This window comes from Canis lupus, chromosome 24, assembly GCF_011100685.1.
Source record: "Canis lupus familiaris isolate Mischka breed German Shepherd chromosome 24, alternate assembly UU_Cfam_GSD_1.0, whole genome shotgun sequence".
Classification (NCBI taxonomy): Eukaryota; Metazoa; Chordata; class Mammalia; order Carnivora; family Canidae; genus Canis; species Canis lupus.
Genome location: NC_049245.1, coordinates 24,661,387 through 24,679,787, shown reverse-complemented (window position 1 = coordinate 24,679,787; position 18,401 = coordinate 24,661,387). Strand labels below are relative to the sequence as shown.

The window sequence follows — 18,401 nt, the reverse complement described above, 5'->3', positions numbered from 1 at the left end:
AGAACTGAAAGGGATTTCTGGAAATCTCTGAGGTAGCAGCTTTGGACAAGTAAATGGAAATAAGTTGTACCTCACAGAATCATCAGGGAACTTGCCTTGGGAAATTTCATATGCCTAATAATGGTGAAGTCGGAACATTATTTCATCCAGTTTTTACATAGGGGCACTCAACAAATACTGAGTCCCTGCTGTCCTCTGTCTTTATGCTTACACGGAAAAAAAATAATGCACTTAAAGTGTTCAATACAGTCTTAGTACACAATAAGTGCTCAACAAATGCGGTTACTAAAACATTAATTAATAATAGTATCTGTAGTAGCCACTATCTTTCAGCCACGTTAATTTTCCACTTCAGAGACTGTAAGTCCCAAGATGCTCTTTGCCTGGCTTCTGCCTCCCATTATATTCTGGGACTTGTAGTCCGGAAGTGGGTGACTGATTCCTCAGCGCGCAGGCGCAGTGGCACGGATTCCCGGAACAACCGGCAGAGGCTCCCAGGATGAGCGGGTGGCGGTGGCTGCTGCTGCAGCGGCGGCGCTGACAGGACACGAGCTCTATGCCTTTCCGGCTGCTGGTCCCGCTCGGCCTCCTGTGCGCGCTGCTGCCCCTGCACTATGGTGCACCAGGCCCGGATGGCACCGCGCCCGACCCCGCTCACTACAGGTGAAGGGGGTCAGGCTCCTCGCCCTTGCAGAGTTGGGGAAGGGGAAGCGCAGACCCGGTCCCTTTCCTTACTCTCGGTCCCAGGACCCCCACCCTGATTTGCTCGGACCCCGCCACTGGGCTCAGGTGGTGCTTCCCACTTTCCGCCCTATTTCTTGTCCTTTCCCTTGCCTTATTTCTTGTACCCCGCACCAGGGAGCGAGTCAAGGCCATGTTCTACCACGCCTACGACAGCTACCTGGAGAATGCCTTTCCCTACGACGAGCTGCGACCTCTCACCTGTGACGGGCACGACACCTGGGGCAGGTAGTGCGAGTGGAGGAGCAAGGGGGCGGCTGGGGTGTGGCAGTCCGGTGCTAGGCGGGCGGGTCTGATGGGGCTGGTGGCTTCACGGTCTCCTCGCCAGTTCCGGAAAAGCTCCCAGCGGGGGTGAGGCCGCGTTCCTTCCAATTCAGGCCAGCACCGCCAGGATCCACCCAGCCTCCTGGAAAGTTGGATCCCACCGAGGAAAAAGCCTGGGTTAGGCTGGTGGACTGGACCTCTGGGCTCCAACCACGACAATAACAGGCGCCAGCAGTGGGGACTTGGACAAATGGACAAATCTCTGGAGCCCTAGGCTATCGAGGAAGGGCTCCAAGAAGTCAGAAGACCCAACCCCTTCATTTTATAATTGGGCAGACAGGCCCAGGAGGGGGTGTAACTCTTCCAAAATTGAAACTTAAGATCATTTGTTGTTAGTGTAACTGAAACACACTCACATTATTGACTGCTTCTTGAGATTTCAGCTCAAAATGTCACCTGAGCATCAGCTTCCTTAACTACCCACCCCCTACAGGTCACTGTCACAAATCACCTTATTTACTTACTTGCTTATTTATTTTCACTTCGCACTCTATCATTTTCACTTGAATGCTAGTTTGTCTTTCTCACCTCCCCTAGAATAAAAATTTATGAGATGGAATTCTCTGTCTTGTTCCTTGCTGAGCAAAGAATCATTGCATTTAGCTGAGGCTGACATTGATTAAACACTGTGCCAAACATTTTACTTGTGTCTTCTCATTTAATTCTCTTATCACCCCTAGGAGTTAAGTGCTTAAGTGCTGTTTTTCCCATATAACAAATGCGTATGCTGAGGACTGGAGAAGTTAAAATTTGTGTTGGTTTTCTTTTTTTTAAGCCAAAAAAAAAAAAAAAAAAAAAGCAAATAGCTAGTTGAAGCAGTACAAAATCATATGCAATAAAGTCTCTCCCATGCTTTAGAATTCTAACCACTGTTGACTTTCTTGTGTATCCTCCCCAAAATATTTTCAGTTTATGCCATCATATAAGTAGGTATATGTGTATTTTTTAAATTAACTTTTTAAAGGCATAACTTACGTATAATAAAATGAACCCATTTAAAGCATATTGTAACCACTGTCACAGTCAAGATAGAGTACATTTCTGTCATGCTAAAAAGTTCTCTTGTGCCTTTTTACAATTAATCCTTCTGCTACCACTGGCCCAAACTGCTTGTCTGCTGTCTATATGACTCTTTGAAAATGCATTTAGAAACATACCCCAATGCCTATTCTATTTCTTGTCTTTTTCATTTAACTATATAATTTGAATATTTTAACATTAGCCTGTAGAACTCTTGATAACAACTTTTTTGACAACTTAATGGTTTTGTACTGTTTAAGTATACTATAATTTAGATAATCATTCTTCAAAACTGGTGTATGTTTGGGTTATTCCTAGCTTTTTTGCTATTCTGCACAATACAGCCATGAGGATTCTCAAACATACGGCTCTGTACACATTGTGATAAATTCTTAGATGTGGAAAAACTTGTGTCCTTGGCTATACTCTTATACTGCCTCCCTATGGCAGAAAAGAATGTTAGTGGATATAGGAGATGTGGTTCACCACAGAAGAGGTAAATCAGCCAATCCTCCCAGGTACATTAAACGGGTCAAAACTTCTTGGCAATTTTCACTATGGCTTCTCTGTTGTGACCGGAAGCTGGGATGGACAGAGGTATCACTGTGCCTCACTTAACTAGTTTTGGGGCACCTGATCTGGGGCAGCCTTAATATCTTGTGTTTGGTTTTCTTACTAAGCAGCTGGGATTTCTGTCCTTTTACAGTTTTTCTCTGACGCTAATTGATGCCCTCGACACTTTGCTGGTAAGTGTCTTGATGATTCCTTTTCCTCATCACCATTGTGTAATCAAGATCCTTCCTCTTTTGGCAGCTTGACTGTGGGTGAAAAACAAATTCTTCGCCTAGTCCTTTTATTTTCATCTCAGGATTCTGAACCATGAGTTTCTGGTTGCCCAGCCAGACAGAGGAAAAGGATGAGTAAATTCCAAATGTACTCAGGATCATTTACTCAGCAGACATTTATAGAGGACCTGTTATGAACACAGCACTGTGATAGGCCTGTATAACTTGTGGGCAATACAGAGACTTTGAGACCCTCCTTGTTTCAGAGGCTTATATTCTTTATTTTATTTTTAAACTTTATTTATTCATGACACACACACACACACACACACACACAGACATAGGCAAAGGGAGAAGCAGACTCCATGCAGAGCCCGATGTGGGACTCGATCCCAGGACCCTGGGATCACACTCTGGGCTGAAGAGGCACTAAAGTTCTGAGCCACCCCGGCATCCCAGAGGCTTACATTCTAATTGGATATGTTCAGTGAAAAAAAAAATAGTAGCAGTAATTAGTTAGTATGTTATGTGGAGGCTTGTGATAAGCACTTTATAAATGTAATCTAGTTTAATCCTTCCAACAATTCCATGAAGTATGTTCCTTTACTCCTTAGCATGGGGAAATCTGATGCTTAGAAAGGTAAAATGGGTTGGCCGGGATCCACAGCTATGAAATGGCAGGGCTAAGACTTGAGCTTAATTCTGTATGACTCCAAGTCTTAACTCTCCTCCTTAAAAAGGTCACAAGAGAGAATTTAACAACTTTCTTCCTACTTTACTCTTTCTGGTTGTTTGTCACCCCTTCTCACTTTTATATATTAACAGCACTTACATGATTGTGATCACCTTGTAGATACAGTTTTGCTTTTTCTAAAAATGTTAATTTGTATGTACTTGTCCATCAGATATTTATTAAGGGCCCCCTGTATGCCAAGCACAGCGCTCAGCCCTGGAGTTATAGTGACAAGTTAAAATAGACATGGTCCCTGCTTTCCTGGAGTCTATGACTTTAGTGAGGGAGACAAAGAATCAATGAATAACCCTTAAGGACATATAATTACAAACTGAGGTGAGTGCTCCAAGGGAAGGGAACGTGGTTCTGTAAGTGGACATATAACAAAAGAAGCGGACCTAGACTGAGGAGGTCAGGGAAGACTTCCCTAAGGCTGTGAAATGACACTTCAAGTTGAGATCCGAAGGAGAAGCCAGTGTCGACTAGGGAAGTGGGAGAGGACAGAGGGTTCCAGGCAGAGAGAACAGCCGGCCTGCACGAGGGCCTCCTGGCAGGAGAGGCATGCCGTGCTGGGACTTCAGCAATAAGGCTGACACAGTGAATTGCAGACGCAGTGAATTGAAGGAGGGCCAATGTGTCTGGGATATGGAGAAGGAAATGCAGGAAGCAAAGTGGAGCTGGGGGCTTTGTGGGGTGCCAGATGATGGAAGCCCTTGTTCACTATGTTAAGGGTTTTGATTTCTAATTTGAGAGCAATGGAAAGCCTGAAACATTTTAAGTAGAGGGCAGGAAATGCAGAGATTTCTGTGTTGAGAAGATCACTAAGTGCAGCATGGAGAGATTTGTGTAATCATTCAGTGAGCATTCAGTTGAGTAATCGCTTCATAGACTGTGCTTGGCACCCTGGGGGAAGGCAGGAATGAGTGATGCTCCTTCCCAGGCAAAGATTCTCTGAACATAGCAAGCAATTGATGCCCTAAGAGTTGTGGGGGTAAAATTACTGGAGTCTTTTAAAGGATGAAGAGATTCATCTTAGCTGGAGGGACCAAAGGGTTCCTTCCTAGAGAAGTGACATTCGGACAACCAAAGCCAGGTTGGATTTGGAATGGGAAGACATAGGATGGAGGGCTTTCTGGGAGAGGGAGCAACATCTCTGAAGGCAAGAAATTGGAGAATCATGGTACAGTTTTCCTAAAGTAGATGAGGATAGCTTAGATGAAGATGAACAGTGAGAAACATGGTCAGAAAGGTAGGTTGAGGGGCATCTGAGTGGCTCTGTTGGTTCAGCACCTGCCTTCAGCTCAGGTCATGATCCCAGGGTCCTGGGATCTAGCCCTGTGTCAGGCTCCCTGCTCAGTAGGGAGTCTACTTCTTTCTCTCCCTCTGTCCCTCCCCCTGCTTGTGCTTTCTCTCTCTCTCTCTCTCTCATAAATAAATAAATAAATAAATAAATAAATAAATAAATAAATAAAATCTTTAACAAAGGAGAAAAAAGAAAAGTAGATTGAGTCCAAATCACTGAGTGGCTTGACTGCTGAGATAGTCAGGATTGTTTTGGATCCAAGTACCAGAGACCCAGTTCAAACTGATAGAGACAAGAAGGGAATTTACTGAGTCAAATAACTAAAAAGTCCAGGTAAGGGCTGGCCTCAGACTCAGCTGGATCCAGGCATACCAACAATGTCTTCAGGAATTTCTGTCTCTTATCTCTGCCTTCTTTGTTGGCTGTGTTCTCGGGCTCTCCTTATGTTGGCAGAGTAGCCAACTGTAGCTCCAGATTTACTTACCACTCAGTAACCTGTGTATGTGGGTAGAATCAGCCCTTTTGCATTAATTCCAGGAACTAAGTCTCATTGATCTGTCTTGGGTCGCACACTTATTCCTGAACCAGTCACTGGCCGAGGAATATAGTACAGTGGTCCAGATCAATTGCCTATTCTTGCAGCTGAGGGGGTAGGATCAGCCTCTGCCAAATTGCAGGAGCGACTGTGGAAGAAGAGTGATTCCTCAAGGGAGAATTAGGGTACTATATCAGAGTAAAAGGTGTCAGAATCGCATTTGGCTGATGGTTTAAATGAAAAGAGTTTAGTTTCCTCAAGTGAAAGCAAGTCTAGAGGTAATTTATAGTGTGGGGTTGGCTGTTCAACTGTGCCATCAGAGACCCGAGCTCTTTGTATGTTTCCGTTTTACCATCAGTAGAGTATTGGCTTTCATTTTCATGCTTAATACCTCAAGCTCTAAAATGGCTGCCACAGCTCCAGAAATCAAGTTTGCTTTCAAGGTAGAAAGAAGAGTAAACACCATGCCAGCAGTGTCTGTCCTTTTTTATTAGGAAAATAGAAGCTTTCCCAGAAGTGCCCCCACTAGACTTATCAAGGCTTAGCATTGGCTAGTAACACAGTCACCTCTAGCAGCAAAGAAGGCTGAGAAAGCAAGTATCCGGATTTCTAGCCTCTACAGTGGTAGGCTACCAGGGTAAAGGAGATTGGAAATCAGTGTTGGGCCAACCAACCTGCAGTGTTTTCCACAAGGATGAATGTGATCAGAGAAATTTAAAAACAACAGATACTACTGCATGTTGAGCTAGGATTTCTTCATGTGGTCTGCAGTCTATATTGTTTCCATTAAATAGGTACATAGTGACTCTTGAAGTGGTACCTAAGAATTTAACCAATCTCTTGGTATAGGGTTTCCGTGATTTCTAGATCTTAGTGTTTCCTTCTCCTGTCACCAGTTCTAGGACAGAAACTGTAGGTCTTAAGTTGATTAAGTGAGGGCCACACCAGTATAGGATCTCAGACTTGGTCCAACATCTTTGGTGCCTTCAAGCCTGAGAAAACCTCACTGTCAACTCTCTCTTCCCTTCCAGATTTTGGGGAATGTCTCAGAATTCCAAAGAGTGGTTGAAGTGCTCCAGGACAATGTAGACTTTGATATTGATGTGAATGCCTCTGTGTTTGAAACCAACATCCGAGGTAAGTGCCTTTGGAAGAAGAGAGAGTGTAGAGTTTTGCCTCTTTGTAAATGAAGAGGTGGTAAGTAGGATCTCAAGGGTTGACCCAGCCAGGGCACTTGACCCAAACTGGTGACTGACAGAGATCTTCTTCCCCCCTGGACAGTGGGGTGTAGAGGTCTCAGGATCCCCCATCAGTTTTGTACATTGAGCAGGGGACAGAGAATAGACTAGAAAGAGATTTACCAAAGAGACTCCCATATTTAACATATATTGGTGCGAGGCTTATAGCCATTAAAACAAGAAGGATGTAACCCTTGCCTTCTTGGAACTTATTGTTTAAGAAGTGCTATCCAGGGGATCCCTGGGTGGCTCAATGGTTGAGCACCTGCCTTCCGCCCAGGGCGTGATCCTGGAGTCCCAGGATCGAGTCCCACATTGGGCTCCCTGCATGGAGCCTGCTTCTCCCTCTGCCTGTGTCTCTGCCTCTCTCTCTCTCTCTCTGTGTCTCTCATGAATAAATAAATAAAATCTAAAAAAAACTTAAAAAAAAAAAAAAAAGGAAGTGCTATCCAACAGAACTTTCTATGATGCTGAAAATATTTTGTATTCATGTTGTCCAGTGTTGTATCTACTAGCCACAGATGGCTATTGGACGTTTAAAATGTGTATACTGCAACTAAAGAACTGAATTAAAAAATATATATTTCATTTATTTATTCACAAGAGGCACAGAGAGAAAAGCAGAGACATAGGCAGAAGGAGAAGCAGGCTCCCTGCGGGGAGCCTAATGTGGGACTTGATCCTAGCACCCCAGGATCATGCCCTGAGCTGAAGGCACTCAACCACTGAGCCACCCAGGCATCCCAAGAACTGAATTTTTAATTTCATTTAATCTTAATGAATTTAAATTTAAATAGTGACAAGTAGGGGCTCCTGTGTTAAGCAGTCAGTTAAGCATCTGGCTCAGGTCATATTCTCAAGGTCATGAGATTGAGCCCTACATCATGCTTTGCACTCAGCAGGGAGTCTACCTAAGGCTCACCCTCTTCCCCTCCCCCACTCTTAAAATAAATAAATCTTTTACAAAAAGAAATAGTGACATGTGGTTCATAATTAGTACATTACACAGTGCAAGTCTCAGGCATTATTTTCCAAAGCTGGCTGTCCATCAGAACCACTTGTGACCTTTTAAAAAGTTGAAATGTCTAGGTTCCACTCTAAACCTAATGAGTTGGGATTTCTGGGTTGGGTCCTAGCATCAATATTTTTAGCAGGTTTCCAGTGACTCTTATGAAGCTAGTACAACCCTTATTTTCAGTGAACCCTGAGACCACCAGTGGCTTAACAAACTGTCACTTCTGGAGGCCAAGTTCTATTTTTCTCCTTTATTCTGCATGTGTTTTGCAATGAAACTTGTATTGCAGATATGTGATAACATTTTTACAAAGATTAGGGAGCAGAAGGACAGCATGATATAAAATCCTGGTTTTAGGATCAGACCGGAGTTTGAGGCTTTGCTCAGTGCTGTGTTTCACAGCTTCTGAGCCCAGTTTATCATCTGTGGGTTAAGATTCCCTTACACCTTTGTTGCTGATATGAATAAAATTATACCAGCTTTCTTTTGGTTGGCATTTGACCAGGATCTTTTTCTACTCTTCTGCTTCCAATCTTTCTGTATTTTTATGATCAGATAAATCTTTTGTAAATTGCATATTATATTTGTCTATCCATTCTGACAATCTTTTAACTGAAGTATTTAATCCATTTACATTTATTATAATTAGGTATTTGCATTCATTTCTGTGGTATTGTTTTGTGCTATTTGTCCCATCTTCTCTGTGTTCTTTTTCACTCTCCATTTTTGGTACCTTCTTCAGATTGATTTTTTTAATTCCATTTTTCTTTGATTAATGTAGAAATTATGCTCAGTATCTATCTTTTTAAGTAGTTTTCCTGGAAAAATTGACAAACATAACAAAGTTTAGAGTTAATGAAAATCTTTATTGTCCTGAATAATACCAAATCTGGTTCTGAGGATATACTGACCTGTATGCTATAGTTATGTATTTTAGTTTTTTGTTTTAAGCCCTTCATACATTATTGCTTTCTATATACAGTTGAGGTTTTGGATTTACTCATGTATTTGCCACTTCTTTGACCATCTTTCCTTCCTGTGTCTCAGACTTTACATCTATGATCCCTTTCCTTCTACCTGAAGTACTTTCTTTAGAATGTCCTCTAGTGCAGGTGTGCTCTTGGCAGATTTTCTCAGCATTTGTTTGTATGAAATGTCTTTATCTCACTGTCTTTTTGGGGTCTGTATGATTCTAAGTTGATGGGATTTTCTCTTAGCACACCAAAGAAATCTTTCCATTGTCTTCTCATTTTGTTGTCATTTTTAAGAAGTAATCTGTCAATCTAACTGTTACTATCTTGCAGATGACCAGTTTTTTTCCTCTTTTTTAAAATTTAAATTCAATTTACCAACATATAGTCTAATACCCAGTGCTCATCCCATCAAGTGGCCTCCTTAGTGTTTATCACCCAGTTACCCCAACCCGCCATCCACCTCCCCTTCCACAACCCTTTGTTTCCCACAGTTAGGAGTCTTTCATTTTTTATCTCCCTCTCAAATTTTTCCCACTCAGTTCTCCTCCTTTCCCTTATAATACCTTTCACTAATTCTTATATTCCATGTATGAATGAAACCACATGATGATTGTCCTACTCCAATTGACTTATTTCACTTAGCATAATACCCTCCAGTTCCATCCATGTCAAAGCAAATAGTGGGTATTCATCTTTTCTGATGGCTGAGTAATATTCCATTGTATATATATACCACATCTTCTTTATCCATTCATTTGTTGAAGGACATCTTGGCTCCTTCCACAGTTTGACTATTTTGGACATTGCCACCACAAATGTTGGGGTGCAGGTGTCCCGGCGTTTCACTACATCGGTATCTTTGGGGTAAATATCCAGTAGTGCAATTGCTGGGTCATAGGGTAGCTCTATTTTTAACTTCTTGAGGAACCTCCACACTGTTTTCCAGAGTGGCTATACCAGTTCACATTTCTACCAACCGTGCAAGAGGGTTCCCCTTACTCCACATCATCTCCAACATTTGTTGTTTCCTGTCTTGTTAATTTTAGCCATTCTCACTGGTGTGAGTTGGTATCTCATTGCGGTTTTAATCTGTATTTCCCTGATGGCAAGTGATGTGGAGCATTTTTTTATGTACTTGTTGGCTATGTATATGTCTTCTTTGGAGAAATGTCTGTTTATGTCTTTTGCCCATTTCGTGACTGGATTGTTTGTTTCTTGGGTGTTGAGTTTGATAAGTTCTTTATAGATCTTGGATACTAGCTCTTTATCTGATATGTCATTTGCAAATATCTTCTCCCATTCTGTAGGTTGTCTTTTAGTTTTGTTGACTGTTTATTGTTTTTGGTTTTTGTTTTTGTTTGCTGTGCAGAAGCTTTTTATCTTGATTAAGTCCCAATAGTTCATTTTTGTTTTTGTTTCCTTGCCTTCGTAGATGTATCTTGCAAGAAGTTGGTGTGGCCAAGTTCAAAAAGGGTGCTGCCTGTGTTCTCCTCTAGGATTTTGATGGAATCTTGTCTCACATTTAGATCTTTCAACCATTTTGAGTTATCTTTATGTGTAGTGTAAGAGAATGATCCAGTTTCATTCTTTTGCATGTGGCTTCCCAATTTTCCCAACACCATTTATTAAAGAGACTGTCCTTTTTCCAGTGGATATTCTTTCCTTCTTTGTTGAATATTAGTTGACCATAGAGTTGAGGGTCCATTTCTGGGTTCTCTATTCTGTTCCATTGATCTATGTGTCTGTTTTTGTGCCACAACCATACTGTTTTGATCACAGCTTTGTAATACAGCTTGAAATCAGGCATTATAATGCCCCCAGCATTGGTTTTCGTTTTCAATATTCTTCTGGCTATTCGGGGTCTTTTCTGATTCCATACATATTTTAAGATTATTTGTTTCAACTCTGTGAAGAAAGTCCATGGTATTTTGATAGGGATTTAATTGAACATGTAAATTTCCCTGGATAGCATAGACATTTTCACAATATTTATTCTTCCAATCCATGAGCATGGAATGCTTGCTGCCCCCTCCTTTTAAAATCTTTTCGTTATGGAAGTTTTCAAAAATATATAAAAATAGAGAAAATAATATAATAAACTAGATATACTCATCACCCAGTTTCAACAATCATTATTATGTAGACTCTGCTCTTAAGCTCTTTTTTTTTCCCTTGGTGTTCTGCAGTTTTACTGTGGTATGCACAGATGTGGATTTATTTTTATTATCTTCTTGGGATTCCTGGATCTGAGAATCTGTGTCATTCACTAGTTTTTGAAAGTTCATAGCTATTTTCTTTTTAAGTATTGCCTCCCCCGCATTTTCTCCCTCTTCTCTTTTTAGAACTCCTGCCAGATAGATGTTGCACCTTCTTACTGTATCCTTCAAATCTCTTTGGTATATTTTAAAAATAATTTTGTCTCTTTATATTGCATTTTGAGTAATTGTTTATGGACTCTGTCTTCAAATCCACTAATACTCTCTTCAGATATATCTTATTTGCTATTAAACCTATCTATGTAATTTTTAATTCCAGTTATTATATTTTTCACTTTTAGAAATTCCATTTGGTTCTTTTATAAATAGGCTCGGTCATTTTTATAATTTCTTGCTACTGACTCATCTATTCCAAGTCTTTTATTTCTTTACATTTCCACATAATTATTTTGTAATCTGTGTCTGATGGTTCCAATATTTGATGTATTGATGTCTTGTTCTGCTATCATTTTTGCTGGTTTGTACTCCTAATGCTTTGTTTTTTTCATATGTTTTGTGATTTATGTAGATTTTAATGTACACTCATTACCCAGGCTTTATCTCTGGGCTCCTTTGGGGTCTAGATTGAAGGTGGGTTCTTCCAGGTAGAGTTTTGGCTTACTTTTGCCATTTGGCTAGAGGCACTACTTACCAAAAACTGCTTTATGCTAAAGGTTTGAGTTTTCCTAGACTACTCAATGTGAATTCAGGCATAAAACTTAGTATCATCCTGTAGTTACTAATTCTTAAGGAAATTTGCTCCCCTCTCCCCCTTCTTTTTACTTGTCATCAGGATTTGAGGCATGTGACTTTCCTTACTATATGCCAGAGGAGGTGTATAGGGTTTATTTTGAATCCTCCTTACACAGATTATACGATTCTTTCAGATCCCAACTTAATGGAGGTATCTTTTATCAGACTTTCCACTTTAGGCCGGTTCTGCCTTTGTTTCTTATTCCCCCTCTGACAGGAGGAAGGAGAAACTGAGGCTCAAGGTCACCAGTTTTTTTCAGTGAGAGGACCCTTCAGGATACCTGTATAGCCATGTTTCCAGATACAGAATATTTATGTCTTTTATAAGTTTTCAATATTGTGTCATATATTCAAAAAGATGCATTAATATAATGAAGAAAATAACTACTCTTCCCTCCAGCCCCCAGGTCTTGGAGGGATTGGGTGACCAAGTGGAGTAAGCATGGGCTTTGGACTCAGACAGACCTGGCTCTACCACCTACTTGATAGATGACCCAGGGCAAGTCACTTGGCATCTCTGAACCTCAGTATCTTCACTTGAAGAGGGGACAGTAGTACCTAGTGCTTACAATAGGAATGAAAATCAAATGATAGCCATTGTTCTCATGACTCACCAAGAGAAAAAAGTTTTGTAAACTTAACACTGTACCAATATATGGGATTAAGGGACTCTTTCACTAGGTGGCTCTGGCCCCTTCCCAGCAGCCACCCAACAGAGTATGGAGGTTTAATATACACCAGGGAGACTGGTCTTTGGGACTCTGACACTTGTGTTTTGTACTCTCTGTAGTGGTAGGAGGACTTCTGTCGGCCCACTTGCTATCAAAGAAGGCTGGGGTAGAAGTGGAAGCCGGATGGCCCTGCTCTGGACCTCTCCTGAGGATGGCAGAGGAGGCAGCCCGAAAACTCCTCCCAGGTAAAACCCACTCTGACATAGGGGAGAAAGGAAGTCTAGTAGGTTCTGCTTCTCTTGCTGGAGACAAGAGTGGCAGTGCTGAGTTATTTTCAGCTGTTCCTTAGCCAAGCATTCGCTATTTCCACCTCTGGCCACCCACCATAGAAATTAGGAGAGTTCTGGGCATTTTGAAGGCTTGCTGGGACCCTGGCCCAAGATGGATGAGCTGACCTCATTACTGTTGGCAGGGTGCCATTGAAGGCCAGCCTAGTGAGTGGAAGGCTCTTGATCTTACTTGAATAAGCCATTTTGCATCCTCCCAGGCCCACACACTGCTGGAATAAAAGGGTTCCAGAGAAGAGCCTCAATCTGTGCATTATTAGGAGCCCCTGTTCTGGACTAGCCCATGTCTTGACCAAGCCACTCTTCTCTCCCTGGTTCAATTTCCCTATCTATCAAAAGGGGAATCATGATTCCTGTTTGCCTTGCACATTGGCTTTTGGAGAGGCATAAAATGAGGTCAGAAAGAAGAAAGTGCTTTGGAGAACCTCAAACACAACTGAAAAGCAAGGGATTTGTTTTGTAGCTAAGCAGTGTCCAAGGCTGCAGGCCAAGCCTCAGTGGGTCTGGTGGGGCAGTAGCTGAGCTCAGCTGCATCAGCTGGATGCTGCATTCTCTTCAGGGCGTGGTGGAGACTCTGGGGCTGTTCACACCCAAACACATCACCCTAGGCTTTTTTTTTTTTTTTTAATTCATGAGAGACACAGAGAGAAAGGCAGAGACACAGGCAGAGGGAGAAGCAGGCCACCCACAGGGAGCCTGATATGAGACTCGATCCCAGGACTCTGGGATCACGTGCAGCCACTGAGCTACCCAGGTGCCCTTCACCCGAAGCTTTTACCAACATCTCAGCCATCACAGTTCTCCTTTTCTGGAGGAGAGTGGAGGAAAATGAGCGAGCCAGGTTCAGATCCACTCATGGCTTACGGCTCATAGCCTGAGTATCTCCTTACAAACATCATATCCTGTGTGATTCATCTGTATAGCACACTGCTTGGTTGCCTCCCCCCCTCTTTTTTTTTTGGTTATTAAAAATCATTTTGTATTGAGAAATATACATATTAGAAAGTACATAATGGAGCAAGCCCCAGTGTGTCTGCCACTCAGGTGAAGAAATAGAGTTTTGTCACTCTCTGTCCTTTTAACACTGTCTGACTTTTCTGAAATATTTCTTTAAGCCCTGTGGTTATGATTTGTATTCTCCTTGCTTGTCACTTGTGCCTGCCACATAGCAAGTTTGTCACTGACAATCAAGTGGCTGGACCTTGCAGTTCTTGGAAGTTTTGATAACTTTGTTCACAGTTTGGTGACGCACAGGCTGCTCTGGGGTTATTTGACCTTTTGGCCTAGAGAGGAAATCTCTGCCTCTGGCTATTTGTATAATTCCTTGCCTTGAATCAGAAGGCACCAGGGTGGAATGGGCAGAGCATAACAGAGTGGGCGCGTGGCAGGCATTCCCGTCCTTGCTCTGTTTGGCTCTCTCTGTATGACCTTTGAGTCACTTCCTTACAGACATGACTTTTCCTACCTATAAATTGGGGATTGGACCACTTCAGTAGTTTAGCGATTTTTATCCTTTAAAAATATTATAATAGTTTACCCCCTAAACTATTTAAAGCAGGGATCTCAAACTACCTCTTTTGGGACTGCTTAGAGTCTGCAGATAAGTTTCATTTGGTCATAATTGTGTTTGGAAAAGTATATGAGGGGGATTGGACAAAGGTGGTCAAAGACACAAACTTCCAGTTATAAATAAGTACTGGGGCTGTAACATACAACGTGATGACCATGGCTAACACTGCTATATGATATATTTGAAAGTTGCTGAGAGAGTAGATCCTAAAAGTTCCCATCACAAGGAAAAAAACAATTTTTTTCTCATTCTATCTATATGAGTTGATGGGTGTTAACTTACCGTGTTCATCATCTCACCATGTAGGTAAGTCAGGTCCTTATGCTGTACACCTTAAATTCATGCTGTGCTGTATGTCAGCGATATCTCAGTAAAACTCAAATTAAAAATAGTCACATGTATGAATGGCTTCTAACAGGGCATGCTCTTCGGTGTACCACAAGCCCCACCACTTCCTATGGCTTAAATCCTGTGTGCTTCACACTATTACCTGCCTGGCCTCTGAAGGCATCATGTAAAATACATAAAAGTGGAGCTTCTGTAGCTAAAGTGGACATGTTAGGTGTGGCATCCTAGAGCATAGCCCACTGCTTTCCTCCTCATCATGGGCAGGAGCCCGAGGGTCACATTTTGACCAGTGCTTGACAACATCTGGGTTAGTTGGCCACTAAGGACCTATAGTCATGGCATCTATCCTTTCCTGGCTCAGTGTCTAGCAGATCACCTAGGAGATAAAGAAGAGAGTGCTAGCTAAGGCCTCAGGTTTGGGCCTGTGTTGAACTATCCCTATATCCCTACTCCTGTGTGTGGGTCATTATTTTGTGATTATTCAGCATTTCAGACCCCCACTGGCATGCCATATGGAACGGTGAACTTGCTTCATGGTGTGAACCCAGGAGAAACCCCTGTCACCTGTACAGCAGGCATCGGGACCTTCATTGTGGAATTTGCCACCCTGAGCAGCCTCACGGGTGACCCCGTGTTCGAAGATGTGGCCAGAGTGGCCCTCATGCGCCTCTGGGAGAGCCGGTCGGATATTGGGCTGGTAGGTCGGCTGCCTCCCTTTCTGTCTGAGTCAAGTCAGGCACCTTAGCCCCTGCTTGTAAGACTCATGGCTCCTAGCAAGAAGTTGCAGTCCAGCCAAAGGATATTTAGGATGACCTCAGCAGTGGTCCAGGACTTAGCAGCAGGACACTGAAAGTCAACCAAGCCTCCAATTCAAGTTTTGGTGCAGGGTAAGAAAGCATGAGAGAGAGCATATTCTCTAGCAGGGAAAGGGGGCTCTGGTGAGGTTTGATTCCTTGAGCTACTCTGATTTCTAGGAAGTGGGTCAAATGCTTTATGCCCATGACTCAACATGGCAACCTTAGATCACCAGCCCATCTGGCCCTCACTTTTACTATTTATGTTTGTTAAACTATGTTTCTTAGAATCCTAATGCTGAGAGGTGTTGAATGGCTGGCTGTTCTATTAAAAAAGTAATTCCTAGTCAATGAAGTTTGAGGGATACTGCATATTGCAGTTGACCCTTGAGAAATGTGGTTTTGAACTGCATGGGTTCACTATACACAAATTTTTTACAATGCAGTACTATAAACATATTTTCTCTTCTATATGATCTTCATAATAACATTTTCTTTTCTCTGGCTTACTTTATTATAAGAATATACTACATAATACATATAACATACAAATATGTGTTGACTGTTTATGTCATCAATAAAGCTTGCACTCAAGAACAGGCTATTAGTAATTAAGTTTTTGGACAGTCAGAAGTTATCTACAGATTTTCGACTGTGTGGGGCTCAGCATCCCAGTCCGTCTATTGTGCAAGGGTCAACTGTAGTGTCTTTTTTTGGAGAGTCATAATGAACTTGGATAGGTTAAATGTTATGAAATCCAGTGGTAAATAAATCTATTCAACTTTGCTTGACTCAACATTTTCTAAACTTATTTGACCCCAGAGTTTCCCTTTCTTCTCCAATACCTATTATCCCATGGAAATTGAACACACTTTGAGCCAGATGATCTCTAAGGTTGGTTTCAGCTCTTAAATCAGATAATACAGTGAAACTAACAATAACTGAGCCAGAGCTGTCCAGGAAATAGCACTAGATTTAGTCAGAATTGGATTTGACCCCTGGCCTTGCTATATCGAAACTGTGTGACCTTGGACAAGTCACTCAACCTCTCTGATCCTCAGCTACTGGAGCAATGATGTTGATGTATTAATAGTTCCTTTGGTGAGTCATTATGACTTGGAAAGACTGAGTTGTCTGAAAGTGATTCAGGCAGGGACACATTTTATGCAAGTCTGCTTCTAAGCTTGAAGAGTAAAACCTGTATGAGGAATCCTTGAAAATCTCTCAATAAGATACCACTCTGGAGACCTATAGTAACTCCCTTGGTAGGTCTAACACAAGTAGATTTTTCTCACTGGAACCGCAGTAGACTCCATATTTTCTCAGCCCTTACCATTTCACTGGCCTGTCTTCTGACAGTGTCTCTTTCCCTCTGGGCCTTCTCTGGTATCTGGAGCCTGCTCTGCTTGCCTTAAGCTGGAAGTTCTAGGACTTAATGCTACTTGGAGCAGTTCTCAATCAGTGACTGATACTGATGAGAATTTGTGGCCTCCCAACCCCACACCCGATAGCTTACCTGTCTCCCTTGAGCACTAGGGTGCCTGCCTTGTATTTGACTGGCTAGTCAGGGGTATGAGGAGATGCCTATTTGGTCTTGAGCCCTCTTTTCGGACTCTCTCTCTCTCTCTCGATCTCTCTCCTTCTCCCTCCCAGGTTGGCAACCATATTGATGTACTCACCGGAAAGTGGGTGGCACAGGACTCAGGCATCGGGGCTGGTGTGGACTCCTACTTTGAGTACCTGGTGAAAGGAGCCATTTTGCTTCAGGATAAGAAACTCATGGCCATGTTCCTAGGTAAAAAGGGTGGGGTAAGGAGGCTTTTGCCAAGACTTTTTCTCATTGACATGTGGTTTATTTATAAACTTTCAATTGCTCCCAAGTGCCTACAGAATCAGTTCTGAGTACCTCAGTCTTCATTCAGAGCCAGCATGGACTTGCACTGCCTACTTGATGTTCATTATACCTCTTAAGGCCTTCCTGCAATAACCAAATGAACTATGCTGTGCTCTCTGTGTGTGGCCCTGTATTTCTTATTTCCTGGCCATTGCACATGTGTTTCCTTTGCCTAGAAAACCTCTTTTCCTGTCTTCATGTCTCCGAATTTTATTCACCCAGTAGAGTTGTCACCTTGACCACAAAGTAGCTTGATCCCTCCTTAGAATTTAGGGCCTCTGCACCTTTTGTGCAGTCAGCTAACATCCACAGTTAACAGCTCTTCCTACTGAATACAGTGTCCATGCCTTATTCATTTTATTCTTCCCATAGTGCTTTGCATGAAGTAGGTAGTTGATTAATGCCTATTGAATAAAAGCATTTTACCCTTCAGGCCCTTGGACACTAACAGTAATGAAATTGAGGAATTTCTGGGTACTTAATAATAGTTATTATTATAGATACCATGCATTTATTCAGCAGATGTTTATTGAGTATGTTGATATGTCAAGTGCCATGCCAAGTGCCAAACATGGACTATTTTATTTAATCCTTACAACACTGTTTGAGATTGTCTTATTTATTTGCATGTGTATTTGGTACTTCACTTAGATGATAATTTATTGTGCATGTTTGTTATGCACTATCCTAGTGTTAAGGACTCTGCAGTGAACAAAACAAAGTCTTGGCCTTCATGGATTTATAATCTAGGGAGAGGTATAAGTCCAAGTTCCCACTTGAATGGAAGTGCCCTGGGACCTACATTTTGTCTTGTTTGCCACCCTCTAGGTACCTTGTCCCTAGCAGATGTGCAGTGAATATTGTTGAGTGAATGGATGAGTGAATAATCCCATGAGGTGTATACCATTACTTTCCCCACTTTAGAGATAATAAGACTGAGGCTTAAAAAGGAAAACCTTACCCAAGGTCACAGCTAGCAAGTGGTAAAGCTGGAGTTGGAATTTGAGTCTGGAAGTTTGGCTCTAGAACCCATGCCCCTTCTTCTGTGCCTTGTTTCTTCCTAGTCTCTTTGAAGCTACACCGTCATATGGTCTTTCAAAA

The 18,401-nt window shown here is 42.1% G+C and overlaps 1 protein-coding gene across 1 annotated transcript in view; it reads left to right on the top strand.

Moving 5' to 3' along the window:
• The first annotated feature begins 457 nt into the window (after positions 1–457).
• The window catches only part of EDEM2 (ER degradation enhancing alpha-mannosidase like protein 2), a 28,755-nt gene continuing 10,811 nt past the window's right edge, over positions 458–18,401 (top strand). The window contains exons 1-7 of the mRNA XM_038572099.1: positions 458–663; positions 859–969; positions 2,792–2,831; positions 6,473–6,578; positions 12,467–12,592; positions 15,098–15,309; positions 17,060–17,201. Coding sequence (XP_038428027.1) covers positions 557–663; positions 859–969; positions 2,792–2,831; positions 6,473–6,578; positions 12,467–12,592; positions 15,098–15,309; positions 17,060–17,201 — 844 coding nt within the window. The 5' untranslated portion in view covers positions 458–556. The remainder of the gene's footprint in view (positions 664–858; positions 970–2,791; positions 2,832–6,472; positions 6,579–12,466; positions 12,593–15,097; positions 15,310–17,059; positions 17,202–18,401) is intronic.